Source organism: Pararge aegeria, chromosome 4 (genome assembly GCF_905163445.1).
Source record: "Pararge aegeria chromosome 4, ilParAegt1.1, whole genome shotgun sequence".
Lineage (NCBI taxonomy): Eukaryota > Metazoa > Arthropoda > Insecta > Lepidoptera > Nymphalidae > Pararge > Pararge aegeria.
Window position 1 is genome coordinate 9,688,654 of NC_053183.1, and position 18,437 is coordinate 9,707,090.

An 18,437-nucleotide genomic window follows, 5' to 3' on the forward strand; every position below is an offset into this window, starting at 1 on the left:
ATAAAAAGAAAAAATATTGTTATGAAATCACTTTTATTATGTAAAAAAAATATCACATTATATTATGAACTCTGTGTAACTTTAAAACATACTCTATGCCAACTCTATGTATATATACATATATACAATTCATATTGCAACCTCATAACAGGATGTAGTCCCATCGTACCTCGCCATAACTGTGGCATAAGGGCACCGCATACTCATAATATAACTTTAAAGAATTTCCCATAAGTAATGGTCCCTGTTAAAATGATAGATAACGTGGAACTTTTTATATTTATACTTCAAATCAAACTGTCCATTAAAGAGGAAAGATAACAGGGATGTTTGGATAATCTTTTAATAAATTTATTTTAATCCCAGTGTCTCCAATAAAAAGATAACGGGACAATTTTTCAATTAAGCATGCCCTATTAATGGGGATGCGATTAGCAGGGACAATGGTACTACATCTGTAACAGTTAACACTTTCAGTGAATACTGCATCACAGACAATTTCTTTGTGATATCCTAAGGTTTTAACTTGTCTAAGCTTTTAATATTTTAGCATGAAAATCAAAATGTTCACCAATGTATGTTGCTATGTAATAATAAGAATGGTCATATCCCTCGCGTAAATTCAATATGACTGGAACTTCAACCGAACGGCAAGCTTCCACAAGGTTTTCGGGCAGCAACTGTTTCTCTATGTAGAACTTGTCGGCAGTACCCTAAAAAACGTTTTACTTTAATATTTTCTGCAGCAAATATTAAATAAATAAATAATATACTCGACAATACACATCGCCATCTAGCCTCAAAGTAAGCATAGCTTGTGTTCTGGGAAGTAAGACAACTAATGAATATTTTTATGAAATATATACATAAATACTTATAATATACAGATAAACATCCTGACACTCCAAAACATTCATCTTCATCACACAAACATGTTCCAGTAGTGGGAATTGAACCCACCTCCCAAAGGAGGTGGGTTCAATTCCCACTACTGGAAACTGAAGAGTCAAAACTCTTAAGAGCAGGGTCGCTGGCCAATGCCAATCGGCCATCAGTATTGTAATTTTAAGTTATTTTTTTTGTTAAATAATACTGTATACCAATGACGTCTGTAAGGTTGACATCTATTCTGATCTTGAGTTATGAGAAACAGAATATGTCCATACCAATGTATATACCCTTGTTGTTGAGAATTTAGAAGTTTTCAGGCTGGTAGTACCTCGTAGCTTGATACTTTCCTATTATTATAGTAATTTGACAGTTTATTTACATGCTTGACCTTACATTTTGCTTTAAATATATTTTTTAGAGGCAACTAAACTGTCTGTTGTTCTAATAATGTTTAAATGGAAATTGAATAGGCAACTGACACACCAGGTCTTAGAAACTAGTTAATATTTCAAAATGCTTTTGGGTGTAAACCCTAGCAGCAACATTTGAATTTACTGAAGATACAGTTAATGTTTAACTTGTTGAACATTAATTAACCCTTATTGAAAATTCTCAATCAATCATCTTTCCATCATTCTTTAAAACTTGTTCATTCAATAAACCAGTTGAAAAGCACATTTGCAACAAGGAACAAAATTGCAGGGAAATAAAATCCTTGATTATCAGCCCTAGAATATAACCCAAAAAATTTTGTGCATAATTACATGGATGTAGTTTTTATAAAGACTTTATTTACCTGGTCAATAAGCAATGTAAGTGGGGGTCCGTCATATTTCTTGACTAGTTCAGTTGCATCCCATTGGACCGCTTCACTCTTGTCACCTCCAAGGTAACCTGTAAAGGCTTTCTGACCCCATGGACACTGTGTTGGATTGCATATAGGGGCAAATGCACTTACTGATTTGTATAGACCAGGGTTTCTTAAAACTGATACTAAAGCTCCATGACCACCCATGCTAAAAATATCACAAATAATTTATGTTTCAAGTTCAATTGGCATTATTAAATTATATTAATACTAGCTATTGCCCGCGACTTCGTCTGCGTTTGATTTTGTTTTTGATGTGGCATTAAACTTTATATTAGATCCAAAAAAATTAGGTATTTAGTTTCGCTAAGCCTTAAATAAAGGGTTTGCTGCGGTCCGCTGAGGAGTTCTGTCCTCTGTCTCCAACCACAGTTTGGGTAAAATTAAACAACCAAGCTTAATGTTGGGATAAAAAGTATCCTATATTACTTCTAACACTAAGAATATGTATAAAAAGATTCATGAAGATCGGTTCAGTAGTTTTCGCGTTAAAGCGTAACAAACAAACTTACCTTCACATTAATAATATTAGTAGGAATTAGTTGTAATTTGCATAGGTACAGAAGTACTTTATTGCATGTTTACTAATACTAATCCATACTAATCTAATAAATAAATATTACCATGTTATTTTAATAGCAATAAGATTCTGTGATCTGGTGTGATATTTAATAATCCTAACCTTCTAGAAATCTAGGGATTAGTCCATGAATAAAACTTGTTAACAATTATTTAATGCAGATGTTTTTAGAAACATCATTACTCTTCACTAATATTTTTTATAGTTATTCTAAAAATATATTCCTTCTGGACTAATGGCAGGACCGATTTTCAAGAAATAGATATAGGAATAGATGTTGCTGCAATCAGATTCCAGGTTTCCTAGTTTTTGGGAAGGACAACATAATATGCCACTTCAATTGATCATAACATTATCTCATCATTACCTGTGTCCCATAATTCCTATCCTGTTTGGGTCAACAATATTATTGAAAGCTTGCAAGATAAGATCATAAAGCTCCTTGTTTAAATAGCTGCCCATCCTGTAATTTTTAGACCATGGCTCTTTTGTAGCATCCAAGTAAAATCCTGCACCAACCCCAAAGTCCCAGGATTCATCATCTCCGGGTATCTTGACACCCCTGGGGGAGGTGTCAGGTCCCACTACTATGACACCATATTCAGCTGCATATCTAAAGTAATAGAAAATTAAAATATGATAAAAATCTTTTATTTGAGTTATCTGTTTATTTGCCCAAAAACTGAATACTTGGAAACATGTCTTTTCCACCCCAGAAGTGGTGGATATAACACAAACACATGTATTTTGAGTAAAGTCTGTTTTATTTATACTTTATCTGTAAAATGAGACAAATAGATTTATTTCCAGTTCTACTTGTTCTGTTTCTACATTGCTTGAAGAATGTAATAGTCACCTAATCTAATATTATGTTTATTAATTTACATAGTTGCATTAGTTTATTTTTTATAAATGTTAAATGTCATATATTATAAAATCCTTCAAAATAAAAAAATCATTAAATATTATACCTTTGAAAACCAGCTTTAGATATAAAGTTTTGTTCATTGCAAGTCAGGCCTGAGAGATAAAATATGACTGGTAGCTTTACATCACCACCTTCAGCCTGAGGTGGTAAGTAAATGGAAAAGTTCATTTTGCATAATAACTCTGAAGACTCGTGAGAGTACACCTTCTGATAACCGCCACATATTTTATTAGATGATACCAACTGCAAACCATCCATCTTAAGTTTCTGAAAAAAACCAAAAACATTTTTTTTATTAAAAAAGTGTACAAAATGTAACAGCCACATTCTTTGAGAAGATTAGTAATTAAATTTGTTTGTTAAAATTCCATTACAAATAAGCCCTTGTTTGCCATCTCACCTGGTGGTAAGTGATGATGCAGTCTAGGGTGGTGGCAGGCTGATATGTCAATAATGTTAAAAACCATATCCTTTATCAGTTTCAACATGATGTTAGACAGGAAGGCTAAATTCAATGGTGGCACGTCCATGTATAGTGGTCACAACTAGCCACGGCCGAAGCCCCACATAAAAGTTATTAAAAATATAATACAATAATCAAACCACATGAAGAGTAATCAAAGGGTCAAGTTCTTTTAATTGATAGGTACCAGGTTAGGTATCTCTTATTTTAAACTTAAATGCTACGTAATATGAATTTTATCGATAACAAATTGGCACACTTCAATGATAAGTTATCACTGCAAATTTCACTAATCACCAGACCTTTTTGATCGAATAACACCGGTATGAACTATGAAATTATGAAGGTATGATGGTATTATAGGTTAAATATCGTCATCCAAATGATAACCAGCTGGTAGCAGCTACTTTTATATTATTACTATTCTTTTATTAAAACTGAGCACTTTTTGTTAATTTACTTTTTGTACATTTCTTTTTTTAAATGTGAATCTTCTGCACTACGAATCTTTTAAATATTAATGCAAATAATACGTACTTATTTAGACAGTTCTTATTTTAATTTATATATCAGCAAGCACTCTTCAAGTCACCGAAATAAAAATTATTTTTTAAAATCACCGAGTTGAGAGTTCGGAGTAAGTCAGCGAAAAGATAGGGATATATGTTTTTTAAACTTTTCTATTTTATGCCTTTGGGTTCTAGTATTTTTTTAGCATGTTTTTTTAAACTTGCTTTACTAATTTGGGTTCTAGCTCTTTTAAGTCTACTTAAAGCAAAGACAATAAACCATGCTTTATTGTTTAGCCATGCTCTGTGCATTGGAATTCGTTCTGATTTTGGGCAACACTCCTCTCAATTATCGGAGCTACGGAGTAGAGACATATTTTATTTAGTAAAGGGCTTTATGCTTTTAGCCTCAGAGGATATAAACACCGACACTGTGAAATGCAAAAAGGATTAGTAAAGAATCAAAGGATGCAGTCCTAATTTGAATCAAATACATACTTAAAGCTATTCCGGTGCGCAACCTGTCTTTCTAAGAGGGGTATCGTAATTTAGCTTTGTGGAGCTGGGTTTTTATAACGCAGCTTGCCCTTGTCAGTTAACTTGGAAATATTCACATAAGGAAAATACATTTGCAGGCAGCGTAGTTTTGGATTATCTTGGGTGTTAACTAATAATGAAATCGAATTTATTGTAACAAAGTTCTCTCTGCTCTGGTATATAGTATGGTAAGAGCAGAGATAATTTTGTTTTGACGACGCGAGGGTGTGTTCCCTTCTTCGACTGCATCATCACTTGCACCAGGTGAGAATGCAGTCAAGGGTTAACTTGTAGTGAATAAAAAAACAATAAATTACTTTTTTAATAATTTCATGATTCTGAATAGTTTTTTATTTAATATTTATAGATTTTTATATATATTTTTAAAATGTCAGTCCTTTCGCACCTTATAATTATTTTATAGAATCATAGAATAGCAGTAGTAACAGCAGCTGTTCCTATTCCTCATAAGTATTTATTTTTTCATAAATATATTTTTTTTAACAAAGCGGCCGATCGGAGTGACACATCGGGCGATGGAGAGAGCTATGTTAGGAGTTTATCTACGTGATCAAATCAGGAATGAGAAGATCCGTAGAAGAACCAGACTTACGAACACAGCTCAACGAGTCGCGAAGCTGAAGTGGCAATGAGCGGAGCACATAGCTCGGAAATAGCCGATGGACGTTGAGGTCCCAAGGTGATGGAATGGCAACCTCGCACCGGTAAAAACAGCGTTGTTTGATCCCATCGAGGTGGACGGATGACGACGAACGGATCAGGCGAGTCACAGCGAGCCGCTGGCACCCAAGCGGCACAAGATCGTGGTATTTGGGACTCCGTACAGAATACCTATGTCCAGCAGTTAACTTCATTCGGTTGATACGCCGGCGGAGATCTTCTGACTTGCGCTTATTGAAATGGTCTTAGATAATATTATATAAACTCCTTTACAGTTTAAAGAAAATATTAAAACAGTAATTGACAAAAAAATTATATTTACAAAAGGTATCTTATGCTACATATTGATTAGTAAGTGCCCGGAGTAGCCTAGCACGTCGTAAAGCAGCGGCTTCTCTTTGTATGTCTTCACTGTTGTTGGCGTTTAGTTCGAGCGCTCCAGCGGCCTTTACGGCCCTTGCACGTCTTCCTCCCTCCCCGCGTCGTGCGTGTAAAGCTACGCCTACTTCTAACAGAGTCCCGTCCCATAGACAACCATAGTATCCATCCATCGCATCAGCTGCATTGCCAGTCTACGATTTAAAAAAAAAAACATTAATTATTATTATTATTATTTAACTCTTTATTTGTATACCACATCATTAACATATAAAAAAACAAAATTAAAATAGAAACATGAAGAAAGAAGAAGAATGCAAGAGGCGGTCTTATCGCTTAAAAGCAACCTCGGCCAGGCAACCTTAGAATTAGGAAAAAAGAATAGGAGAAAAGACTGCTGGTGGTACACATTTTTTTAAAGTACATACATGCGAATAACTACATACTAATATATAAACTAGTTTACTAGTTTACGATATAACAACAACACATTTTGAATTATTTTTTTTACTTTCTGATTTTTTTGTAAGCATACAATACAAATACATACAACCTTTTTAGCAGTACTTTATAATTTTATTATACAACGTGTAACCGAATTACGATATACTGTTGAAGATTGCATAAATATATTTCATAAGGAATCATTCTGTTAAAATATTAAATCAAAAGCAGCAAGCATATTTATTTTTCCAAAAATATTACATAATTCAAAACATTCTGAGTATTTACTTATAACAACCCTATTTAACATAAAAGACCGACACGCACATAATATCACCTACCATACGCGACACGTTCCTAATAAAGTGACAGGAGTAATGTTAGGGCTGTATCTGATTTCTTTCAGAAAAACTATGGCAGTGTTTTACACAAAAAATATTAGCGTTTCGGTTTCACAGATAAGTCCCAGAGACAGTAAATAATGTACCTCTAAAGCCCGTGAAGTAATATTACGGTTTTCATTTACACGTTTTATAAACAAATGATTTATTAATAAGTATGACAAGCTTACTTTTTCAGCGAGGCATTTGAAAGCAGTTGTGTAATCGGGCTCATCGGGCAGTTGGCAAAGGGCAGCAGCCTGTGTGGGCGCCGAGAGGGCCTGGCAACATCGAGCGGCACGTCGGGCCAGCCCTCCTTCATCAGGAGCCCTTTTCGCAAAGTGCCAAGTGGCTGCTGCCAAGGCGCATAGGTATCTGCGTAGGGCCGCCGCCCAACGACTCCCAGCCATTTCTACGTCGCCATATAGACGTAGCCTGAGAAGAAAGACACAAAGTATAGAAACCATGATGAAATTATCAACTTCCTGTTGTGCTTTACAAAATTAACTGATTTTCCCATCCTGAATTTAATCAGAGATCCTTATACTGCTTTGTTGAGTGATTTTAAGTTTGTATTTTTATTATCGAAGATGTTATATATCAAAATACATTAAAACTACGGCATGTCGAGTCACCAATGAGGAATAAGCAAGCTAAAAAACTCACCATGAAGTGTTATAAGGGTATAGCCTTAAGCTTCTCTCGAGCAATTCAGTTAAGGACTCCAGAACATGCTTCAGATTGTAATTGTTCATATTCGAGATGTTTGATGGCCAGAGATTTGTGTATTCCACGACAAGTTCCAGGGAACTGTCGTCTATAAGAAGATTGTGTATTCTTGCAAGTAGGGACATCATGACGCTGACTGCGAGAGGTTCGCGTAATGTAGCCAAAAATCCATTAAAAGCGTTTCTGGCTTCTGCCGCCACGTTAGGTGCATCACGAGAATGTGATGGCATTCCGCTTGCAGATCGCTTAATGGGACCGTTGGAACCATTATTGTATATAGATAGAGCTGTGGAAAAGTTTAATGAATTTTAATAGGGAAGCATATTGAGGAAGTCTATTTATAATTAGTTTTACATCAATGATAAAGATTACGTTTAATTACTATCGCTTATTATTCATAAGCTCGATTTATATCAAACCACCAATCCGCACTAGACCAGCGTGGTGGATTACGGGCTAAAACCCTTCTTATTGTGTAAAGCAGACCCGTACCCTGTGGTAGGCCAGTAGTGGGTTGATATGATGGTCGCGAAAGTATAATATCTTTAGTACCTATACAACTTATAACGCAAAAGAAAGTTTGTGAAACGAATGGTGGAATACCCTCTATAAGGCAATTTGCCTTTAATAACCACTGGTCACCTTAAAAGATTGACATATCCTGCCCCGCAGGTGTATTACGTATCTCGTGACAGGCTTGCGACAGGCGTAAATCTTGCAATCACTGCTGTCGAACGTCACTTTTGTTTATTTATTGTATGGAAAAGTGACGTTTGTCAGAAGTTATTGTAAGATTTACGCCTGTCGCAAGCCTGTCGCGAGATACGTAATCACCCTGCGTACTTTTTCATAACTTAGAGGTACAACTTAGTCATACATGATGTTATCGAAACATTAACCGTTAATGCAGCGCACGCAGCAGATGTTCTCAAAAGTAAAAAAACCCCGACTTTGAACATCCTTCATTGGTGCTATGCTCCTACTGGTCTTAGAGTGCTGATATAGTCTATAGCCTTCCTCGATAAATGGGCTACAACACTGAAATAATTTTTCAAATCAAACAGTTCCTGAGAACATCGCGTTCAAGGAAACGAACACATTCTCAGCTTTATATATTAGTATAAGATTTATGTGTATTAAAATTATATGTCTCACTATAATCCCACAGGGCTCTGGGGAACTTCCTTGAACCCTTTCCTCTTTGTAGCTCGCAACAAGCGGCACATAACGCCGAAGCCGCCTCTCCTGGACCATTAGCAACGCTCGCTCCTTCCCATTCGCAAGCGTTCACCAGACAAGTCCAACATGATTCAATTACCTAGACGCAAGATATTGAAAAACGAATAACATAAAGTTTTGTAATCACAATACCCAAAAAGAATATTTGCATTCAACTTACTTGAGGACGAGGAATAATACTATCCCCCGAAGTTACAGCAGCTATGCAAGCCTTGCATTTATCAGCTAAAACCGTCAAATTCAAGCGATGGTGTGGCCATTCAGATAACATTACGTTTACTTGAAGCAACAACACTTCCCACGACAACTGACGACAAAGCCTGTATAGTATGGGATCTGAGCTTCCTCCAAGTTGGCTTCGAGCTTCGCCTTCTAATACCGAGAGGAGAGATAAAGCTGTCCGCGCGCAACCAGCTTCAGCGCGAGCTCTCGCAGCACCAGATACAACATAACCAAAATCTTGCAGAAAACCACGCGGTAATGAAATCAAAGCATTGCCTAATCCCCCTGGAGGTTTCCAAGATGGATTTAATTTCCATAATGGTGACGACGGCATCATCATCGCGAGTTTCACTAAACACATTCGCACATCGTCTGCTGTTGATGCCTCAATTAGACGTTTCTTTAACCTACCGATTTCAAGCTCGGGTACAGATTTACACTCGAAATCAGGCATATCCCAATCTTCAGTAAGAAGTTCCCGTGGAATATCGACATTTTCATCGTCAATGTTAGCTGGGTCATTTAAAATTTCATTTAATTGATCATCAGATATTAATCTTTTTCTTATACTCTCAGATGCATCGCCCACATACTTTTTTAAATATTCATCTATTCTTTCAATGGGTATTTTCAACTGTGATGTAGCTAGATGTAGGAAAAACATTTTCAGGTTTTTCCAGTCAGCCTCAGGTAAATCGGACATTAAAACTGGAGCTATAGCCCAAAAAAGTAAATCAAAAAATTTTATTCCAAAAGTTTTAAATTTATTAATGAAGTCAGGATGGGTGGACGGGATTCCTCCTTCGAGAGCATATCTGACCGCATTTAAGGCTGCCACACGGTTTAATAGGTCTCTAGCAACAGTAAATGCCCCACTTGAAGCAGATCCTTGAATATCAAGTTCAACAACTTCTCTGTGTACCATTGGTATTTCTCTTGCCAGATTATCTGCTTGAAGTATGGCTATAATGCCTGTATAGTGGTTAGCTACAGCTTCTTGAAGTTTTTGTAGTAGTGACGGTTCTTCATTCAAGACTTCATATCCTAGATTTAGAGCTCGTATGTAACCCAAAATATCATCTTTGGTCATACTGGCGTAATAAAAATCACCCCACGGCATTGTGCTGTGTTCCCCGTAGCCAAAAGTAGATACTTCTTTTTCGAGAAGGCTAGAATTTTCCCTACATCCTAATATGTGTTGTTTAGCCAAGTCATGTTGTCCGTAAAAGAAGTAATTGTAACAGAGATCAAAATGTATTTGCATTGCCAGCTCATATTGGCTTATTATTATGTCACCAGCATCCCAATTATGGTTCATGTCATCAGAATCTTCAGTGAGGTGAACAAAAGCTTCCCTAACTGGAATTTTTACCTTTCTCGCCTCCCTTCGACCTAGTGTTGTTTCGTAGTAAGATAATACACTATCCAAATATCTGATGCTTTGCATGCGGGAAGATTCACACATTCGAAGAATTTTTTCGAAGTTTTGATTCATTGGACTGTAGGCACTCTCTATTTGCATTCCAGGCCTGTTTAGGTAATAAGACAAATGTTTACATTCAAGTTTAATTATTAACAGTAAGACAAAAAGATTTCAAAAAAATTGTGTATATTATATGGTTGATAGACTACTGTTTCCATAACTATTACTGTCATTAATCAGTAGATTACAAGCCTGTTATTGTCGGTTGATGTATTCCGTGGTATGTCCCGAAATATCCTTAAAAACTTTAAATACGGCAAATCGCCATACATCTCGCCATCTCTTCAGTTGAATACATGAATAACATACAATAAGAAAAAACAAATAGTTCAATCGTACATACATGTGAACAAACGCCATTTTTGTTGTTTTAGCATAAAGAGCAGCCTTCACTGGAAATCTTAGCACCCATCTGTGGTATAATGTGAGAGCAAATTGTACTTGAGATTTATGTATAAATTCAGATGGTATATCCTGAAACATAATAATATGAAGATTTACATTGAGTGTAGGTATATATGTAGGAAGGGTGCATAGGTATATTTCAAAAGGAATTACCCAGTAAAAAATTTAAATCAATCAGGAGCATATTTATTTTTCCATACAAACTAATCCAAAACATTCAAATTGTTATGAAAAATCTATTGAAGATAAAAGACCGACACGTGCTTAGGGACCTACGCTATGCTACGCGTAACTTATAAAGTGACAGAGCACCTTTGCTTTTGATGATTCAGCAAAAACTATGGCAATGTTTTACTCAAAAACTATAAGCGTTTTAGTTTCACAGATAAGTCTCAGAGACAGTAAATAATATACCCCTATAGCCTCTGAAGTATTACTTTGGTTTTCATTTACACATTTTATCGTAGTTGATATGAATAAAAAAGCAGTTGACAGTTGGCTATTATAACTTTGATATACATAATTGCAAATCTAACTAAGAACCAACTTTGTAAAACAACTAAAAAGCATAAAATAAATATTTTCTGGAAGATTTTTTATGTTAGTGCCAAGAAAAACGGGGTAATGAAAGTATTTACAAATTTTTACATTTTACTTGGCACCAACTTAAATATGTTGCATAAAATATTTATTTCTTGCTTTTTTGTTGTTATACAAAAAAAAAAATTTACCAAGTTACATTAAAAAATACTCAAATCTCTATAGGTGTTCCTATTTCATTTGAAGAGTTTCCTCGATATTTTGTGCCAGAGGATGCCTTCAATAGATCTTCACCAAAATAAAATGGGATCACTTTGAGGTACTAATACCAAACAAAAAAAGATCCATCAATAAATAATTAATTGTGTAACAAATATATATAAAAAATAACATAAGTCAAATTGAGAACCACTTTTGCTAAAGTTGGTTGAGAATCAACTTTTAATTTTTGAAATATTTTTGCCATAAATATGTTATATAATTATCTTATTTCTAATTATTATTACCTGTGGAGGAACAGCAAAAGAAGTATCTGTTGCCATATAAACAAGATCCTGCATCAAATGTTGTTGAGTTTGTGGGGGCAGTTTTGTTTCCAACATATCTAAAATATAATTTAAAATGAGTTTAATGAGTTTAACTCAAAGGGGACACCTAATTAGGATTAGTTCATCTCTTTGTATAATTTAACTTGCTTTTTCCTTAACTTAAGAATAACCAATCTTTAACATACCTAAGTTCCAATGTAAACTTGCAGCCACTTTTAATGCAAGAATTTTCAATGCCAATTGTTTACGAGTAAATTGTAGACTAGTTGGTGTGGTTACAGATGGTGGGCTAGGTGGAGCATCAACGTCTACCACCCTCTCACTAGTTGGCTTTGAGTTGGAGTTCTTTGAATCCACAGATAAAAACTCTTCTATCAACTCACATGGTGTAGGTTCTATAATGAAATAAACCATTTAAATGCTATATAGAAGCATAACTTTGCAGAATTCCATTATATACAATGAGCTATAATCCAGAAAAACAGGATAATCTGTATGGTGTAATTTATAGTCTCAATGGTGAAATTTTCTTCACATATAATTATTGACGATATTATAAATTACAGTGTACAGTGTAATTTACCTGTTTTTCACCAACTAGGAAATTATGCTTAATGGACATGTGATGTGGAACACCAAAAAGTATGAACTTCTTCAAATTATTTACATGGTAAAGTAGCAGGCAGAAGAAGGCCTGCCTGTAGTAGAATATCATGCCTCAAAAGCCAATGACAATAGTTTGGAAAGAGCAACAAATCATTATTTAGAGTGGCAGTGTCCAAAGTAGAGATATCCCTAATGATTGCCAACCTTTGTAAGGTGACAGCACCCCAAGAAGAAGTACATTGTATTTTTAATGATTTAAATATATTGAACAATTGATTAATTGAAAATGTTGTTGTGTGATTTGAAATAGCCCATACCGTTATTAGAATATAACATGCAAAAAAAGATGTTTTCAAATCCAACAGATAGTAGTGACTAGCTTGATGCATCCAATAACAAACTATTCAGCTAATTTTAATATAGATATTGAGCATTCCAAACCTGGGTTAGGTTTACATAAGTGTTTCTTCAGCAAGTTCGGATCCAATAAAAATTCAAACCACAAAACAGTATCAGGAGATATAGGCACAGTGCCCGGCCGCAAAAGGTCCACATCCATTCTGCTCTAAGCGCATAAAAACAACAGAAAATAATCAGTTATACATATACGTTTGGCCACTCTGATTTATTTAATATTTACATCATAATACAATTACACGAGATAAATTACAGTACTAGTTTATAGTATTATTTAAAATCAGTTTACATTGGATATGTTCATACTTCACGACCCACATTAGAGACCAGATAAGTTTTGACAGATGACAGTGACACCAACTTCTTTTTAATCTTGCCTTAGTACTTTGGGTTCTAACTTTTCCAATAACCTTGTATGACAACATCCTAGCTAACATGGCATGGTTTTTATTATTTTATAGTACGTACTTACCTATGGAGTCAAAACTTTTTGATGAAAACAATTTTCCTTTTTTTAGTTTTTCTAGGTTTTAAATTTAACATCCTATTAGAAAAAGCATAGTAAAAAGCAGACAGTTTTTACGATTTTTGCATTTTTAGTTACATTTTGTATTGACTTAATATGTGATAAACTTACCTGTCAAGCTTCTTAACCTAGTCCTGAGATTTTTGTTTATTCATTGTACCTCCTACCGCCCACGCCGGGGCTTTAGAAGATATGAAAATAGATATTATTGAAAATAAATGATGAGAAACGAGATAAAGATCAAAACAAAACCCGATGTAACAAAATACTTAGAATTCCTTATTTACGTATTTTCGTCCTTCTTATACATCAACACTAATATTATTAGGTATAATGTTATCTTATACTAATATATAAAGCTTACCTATGTAAGCTTAATATTTTATACTGAAGAGTTTGTTTCTTTGTTTGGTTGAATCGCTAACCTCAGGAACTGCTAGTACTATTTAAAAAAAAAAAACAGTATTTAATAGCCCATTTATCAAGGAAAGCTATAGCTATATATCATCATGACAAGATCAATAGGAGCATTGCACCTGTGAATAATGTTTCAAAATCGTGGTTTCTTTTTCTTTTTGAAAGCTTCCGCTTCGCGCGCTTGGAAATGGTTAAAGTTTCGGAATATTTATGTATGAGAAAAAATTTCCCCTTTCGAGTTCTATAAAAAAATCCGAAACAGCATATGTCTTTCTTTTAAGGTTGGCTCACAATATCCTTTTTTATGCTAACCAAAATTGTTCTAAAATAATGCATTATTTGGGAAGGTGTTTTATAACCATAACTATTTTAATCCTCATCCAAATAAATATGCTATTCAACACAAGTATTTAATTTGCCCATACATTGCGGTGGAGAAGCCGCAGGGCACAGCTAGTTTATAGATATGCCAGATTGTCTAAACTGATCTTGATGAAATTCAGCACAGACATAGAATATAGTCTGGAATAGCCCATGACTACTTTCATCTCGGAAAAATGTATTTTTCCCATGGGATAGATTAGTTTTCGGTTTTCACTAGGATAACGACAGTTTTGAATTGCTTACCTACCTTTCGGATTTCGGATGCTCACCTAGTAGCCTTTCCCCTACTAGGTGTTAAATAATTTTACCTATTAAGAATAGGCGATTAAGAATACGCGAGCAAAGTCGCGGGCATCCGATAGTTGATGTTTAGGCCCTAAGTGTAGCCTAAAATAATTGGTAGAATGTTGAACAATTTTATGACGTCGATATTTTATGGATTATCGATTAATTAGTCATTTTGTTAGCTGATGCACTTGATCTAATTCATACACACTCCTTTATCTAAGTAGGCAGTTGATAACTGTATGGCATATCGGTTGGTTAGGTATTATCGTGTATTGATGAAATAGATAGTAGATAGACGTTACGCAGAAAGTCGACACATCTAAACAGTATAACAGTTTTTGTTTTGTGGAAATGATTGAAGTAGGTAATGTTTATACCAGTGAATGAAGTTTTTAAATATATTGAAAAAGAATAAATATCTTCAGTGCAAAAGTAAGTAATTGATACTATTTTTACTAAACATAATAGGTAAACACTTACTCGTACCTTCCAGTATTACACTATCTACCAATCCCTTTGCTAGTTCCGTGGCTGTATTGGACAGATTATGCACGGAGTCTGCTCTCACACTTTCGGAGACACCGGAATTAGGAAATTGGCGGTCAACTCCCATGCCTCGGAGACCACGTTAAGCCTTCAATTCCGGTTATTATCAAAACTTATGACAATGGTCATTAAAGCCTACCCACCAATTTCGAAGCAGCGCTGTGGGTCTATTCTCTACAACCATTTTCTTCTATGATTGAGGAGGCTGTGTCCAGCAGTGGCATACTGAAAGGCTGAGGATTATGGGATATGATGCTGAATAATTATGCGGTCTAGATTTGGTAGCGCTTGAATAGAAATTGTCTTAAAGGTACGGTAGTTAGTTATACGTGGCAGAAGACGATAGTTCTTGAAGGGCGTTACACACTATAGCGGTTCGTATTAGGAATGTGTATTAGAATGTTGAAATATGACTTCATTATCTTTTTAGTGGAAGCGTACCAACAAATATCACAGAACAATGAGGTCTCTATCGAGATGGATTTGCTGCAGGTGGGCTCCGAACCTGTAGGGATGCGATGCCCTTATTGCCAAGAAGATGTTATGACCCAAGCAAATTATAGAAACACTACATTGACCCACATTATAGCTTTAATACTAGGAATATTATTCTGGTAAGTTTGTTAACCTTTACCTATTTAGTAGTCTTACCTACTACTTGATATATTAATAGACAAAGCATAACGTCAAAATAGATAACTAGTTTTCTTCACGCCCTGATTTCTGGATAGGTTATTATACATATAATGCCACATTTAATAAAGCCTAAGCCTAACCTACATCTTGTATATATGTATATGGATATATTTTATATTATGCGAAAGTGTGTGCGTTGGTTTGACCTATGCTTGAAACGCAAAGCTTGACTTTTAATAGGTAAATAAATAGCTTGCGCCCTGGAGAAGGACAAAATATACTTTTTACTTAGAAAAAATAAGACAGCAAGAGACCGTCCCCTGGGGATTAAAAAATATATAATATATTACCTATGTAAGGCTTTGTAGCATAACAGATATTGATCAAATTTTGAAAGGCGATAAACATTATTTATTAATAGACTTGTATCCTTGAATCAGGCATAGGACACTTTTAGTAAGGAAAGTGAGAAAAGAAGTGGCGTATTATCATACGCCACTTCTTTTGTAAACTTTTTTAGTATTACTAAACTCTAGATTAAAAAAAAAAAGACATTTCTAATTCAGTTATAATGTGAAAGTAGTCTGGAGCAATATTTGGAAATCCTTAACAAATGAGATACAGAAAACTGTTCAATTATTACTAGGCCTAAGCAATAAGAATTGTACAGTTAGAACAACCTATAAAAAAATTAAGCAGTCGCTTAGGAGGGCACTATAGACCGCAACGAAATAATATTTGCTAGCACATATTAAAAGGTAAGGCTATTTGAGAATCCGCATCTAAAATGTCGCACATCAATGAATAAAGAAAGAGGTTTTTATGTTAATACCTTCTCCATATATCTCTTTCGGCTATCATACATATTTTAAAATGCGTAATGATCTACTTCGTTGTAATAAAAACTTTAAAAGAAATTAAAGACTGATACAAGTGTAGTAGTGGATTGGGGAGCCCCTGTATCCATAGATGTGATTGCTTAGAACATTAAGTATTCTTAATCCAATATGGGCTCTAAAAGAACAGTATTCGATTACCTACCAAGATTTTATTAAACGCCCTTGACAGAGTACTACTACACGCAAACAGTACCTACTAATTAACATTTATCTGCAATATTTTACACCTCATTTGTTACTTCTCACGATACCAGCAATGAAATAGCGCTGTATATATATATATAATGTATATTTCGTTCAGGGGCGGATTTCCCTACAAGCCAAGTAAAGCCAAGTAAAAAGTGCATGAGAGCAGGTTGAACGTTCAGGCTTTTCTTTGTATGCAATCAGTTTCTGCGGTATTTGGATTGTGTTGGTCTGATAAATGAATTCGCTGCTCAGAAGGTCAAGCAAAAGACCATTTGTAATAACATCTCATTGTTACTACAAATAAAAACAGTATGCAATAAATGTGTTTAATACAAGCATTGTCGTTGGAAACATCAGTATTTTTTTGAGATAATTTCGTTACTTTTTGCCTTAATTTCATTATTATAATCCATAATAGTAACATGCATAAATGGCGGCTACTTACTATTAAGAAAATACCGAATCCATATTCAGCTGGTATTGCAGAACGCCCCGCGCAAATCTCACTTCACAGCCGTGAATTGTTGCTAGCTCACAAACTTTTCGCATTTTCCCAACTTTATGGTAAACGTTTAGAACTTTAGAAGTAAAAGTGACTAACCGTCTGTACTAGAACCCCTACTAAAGTTGAGTGGTTTTTGATGCTTCAAATTAGCCGCGTACAACGGTTTCTGTAGGTTCTTATTTCTGTAGGGGCCATCTTTCATAGTCTTAAGGCAGCCACCACGATCAAATCCGCCTCTGAATTTGTTACATTAGCGGCTTCATTGCTTCCTTTTAGGTCATTTGCTAACGTTCAGTTTTGGTAAAATATTTTCAAACCTCATCATTAGCTTAATTGTTATAAAATCCAGAGACTTCTTCTCTGTCTACACTTGTGGTGTTTTTTTACTCTACTGTTGTAAAAAATGCTCTTTGAATAAATATCACTCAGACTTTTTTACAGCCTTTTTCATACTAATTTCAATGCCTTTGGTAATAAGTTTCGGCCTTTTTAGGGGCCTTTTTTGTCACTGACGAAACATATGAGCTAAGATCAGGTTTTTTAGTATCGCTCAATGTATGCTGCGCCATTATTATTTGCTTGATAATGGTTTACTGACATGGGCGTAAGCTTAGCATCCGTGGATCATAAATATGTCAAATACTTTTGGCTTTGTACTCACTACCCAGTAAGTTACTGTTTGTTATTCTGTGGCTTACCCACATAAAATAACCATAAAATCACCAGCTCTTTTGCCTATTTTGTTCTCAGGTGGTTATGCTGTTGCATTATTCCTTATATGGTGAAGAGGTGGAAGAACGTCGAGCATTACTGCCCTAATTGTAGACGGTTTCTGGGTATTTATACAAGGAACAAAATATTTTAATCCCATCCTTAGTCAGCAACGTTTCGGTTATATTTTAACTAAAAATGTCCTGCATTTTAAAGAACCTTTTTTAATTATGTGGAGTTGTGTAGAAAAAATAGCGACCATCTAAATATTTGATATAAAGACGCCACCCTCTGGAATACAATATCTAACTTCTAACAAAAAAAGCCCCGTAAGTAGGTACTACGAATACATACAAGATGTAGACACCAAATAGGTATACCTGGAGTTATTTTGTAAATAAAATATATATATTTTCTATATATATAGGTATATATATATTTTTTTTCTAAAAGACATTATATATTTAAACTTTTAGTACATATGAAAA

General features: G+C 34.8%; 3 protein-coding genes across 3 annotated transcripts; 1 reads left to right on the forward strand and 2 right to left on the reverse strand.

Annotated features, from left to right (window-relative positions):
* Positions 1-14: 14 nt before the first annotated feature.
* LOC120623356 (S-formylglutathione hydrolase) lies at positions 15-4,401 on the reverse strand. The gene is made up of 5 exons (XM_039889330.1): positions 4,268-4,401; positions 3,311-3,534; positions 2,707-2,952; positions 1,688-1,907; positions 15-713 (listed from the first exon to the last, which is right to left on the reverse strand). The coding sequence occupies exons 2-5, from the start codon at positions 3,523-3,525 to the stop codon at positions 531-533; spliced, it is 864 nt and encodes a 287-aa protein (XP_039745264.1). The 5' UTR covers positions 3,526-3,534; positions 4,268-4,401; the 3' UTR covers positions 15-530.
* A 1,356-nt stretch (positions 4,402-5,757) lies between these two features.
* Positions 5,758-13,168, reverse strand: LOC120637856 (integrator complex subunit 8). The gene is made up of 10 exons (XM_039909894.1): positions 13,138-13,168; positions 12,873-12,996; positions 12,011-12,220; positions 11,784-11,881; positions 10,676-10,806; positions 8,788-10,378; positions 8,544-8,706; positions 7,326-7,674; positions 6,851-7,094; positions 5,758-6,029 (listed from the first exon to the last, which is right to left on the reverse strand). Exons 1-10 carry the CDS (start codon positions 13,150-13,152, stop codon positions 5,790-5,792), a joined length of 3,165 nt encoding a protein of 1,054 aa, XP_039765828.1. The 5' UTR covers positions 13,153-13,168; the 3' UTR covers positions 5,758-5,789.
* A 1,560-nt stretch (positions 13,169-14,728) lies between these two features.
* Positions 14,729-18,368, forward strand: LOC120623523 (lipopolysaccharide-induced tumor necrosis factor-alpha factor-like). Its single transcript, XM_039889573.1, has 3 exons — positions 14,729-14,895; positions 15,440-15,623; positions 17,989-18,368. Exons 1-3 carry the CDS (start codon positions 14,847-14,849, stop codon positions 18,101-18,103), a joined length of 348 nt encoding a protein of 115 aa, XP_039745507.1. The 5' UTR covers positions 14,729-14,846; the 3' UTR covers positions 18,104-18,368.
* The last annotated feature ends 69 nt before the right edge of the window (positions 18,369-18,437 follow it).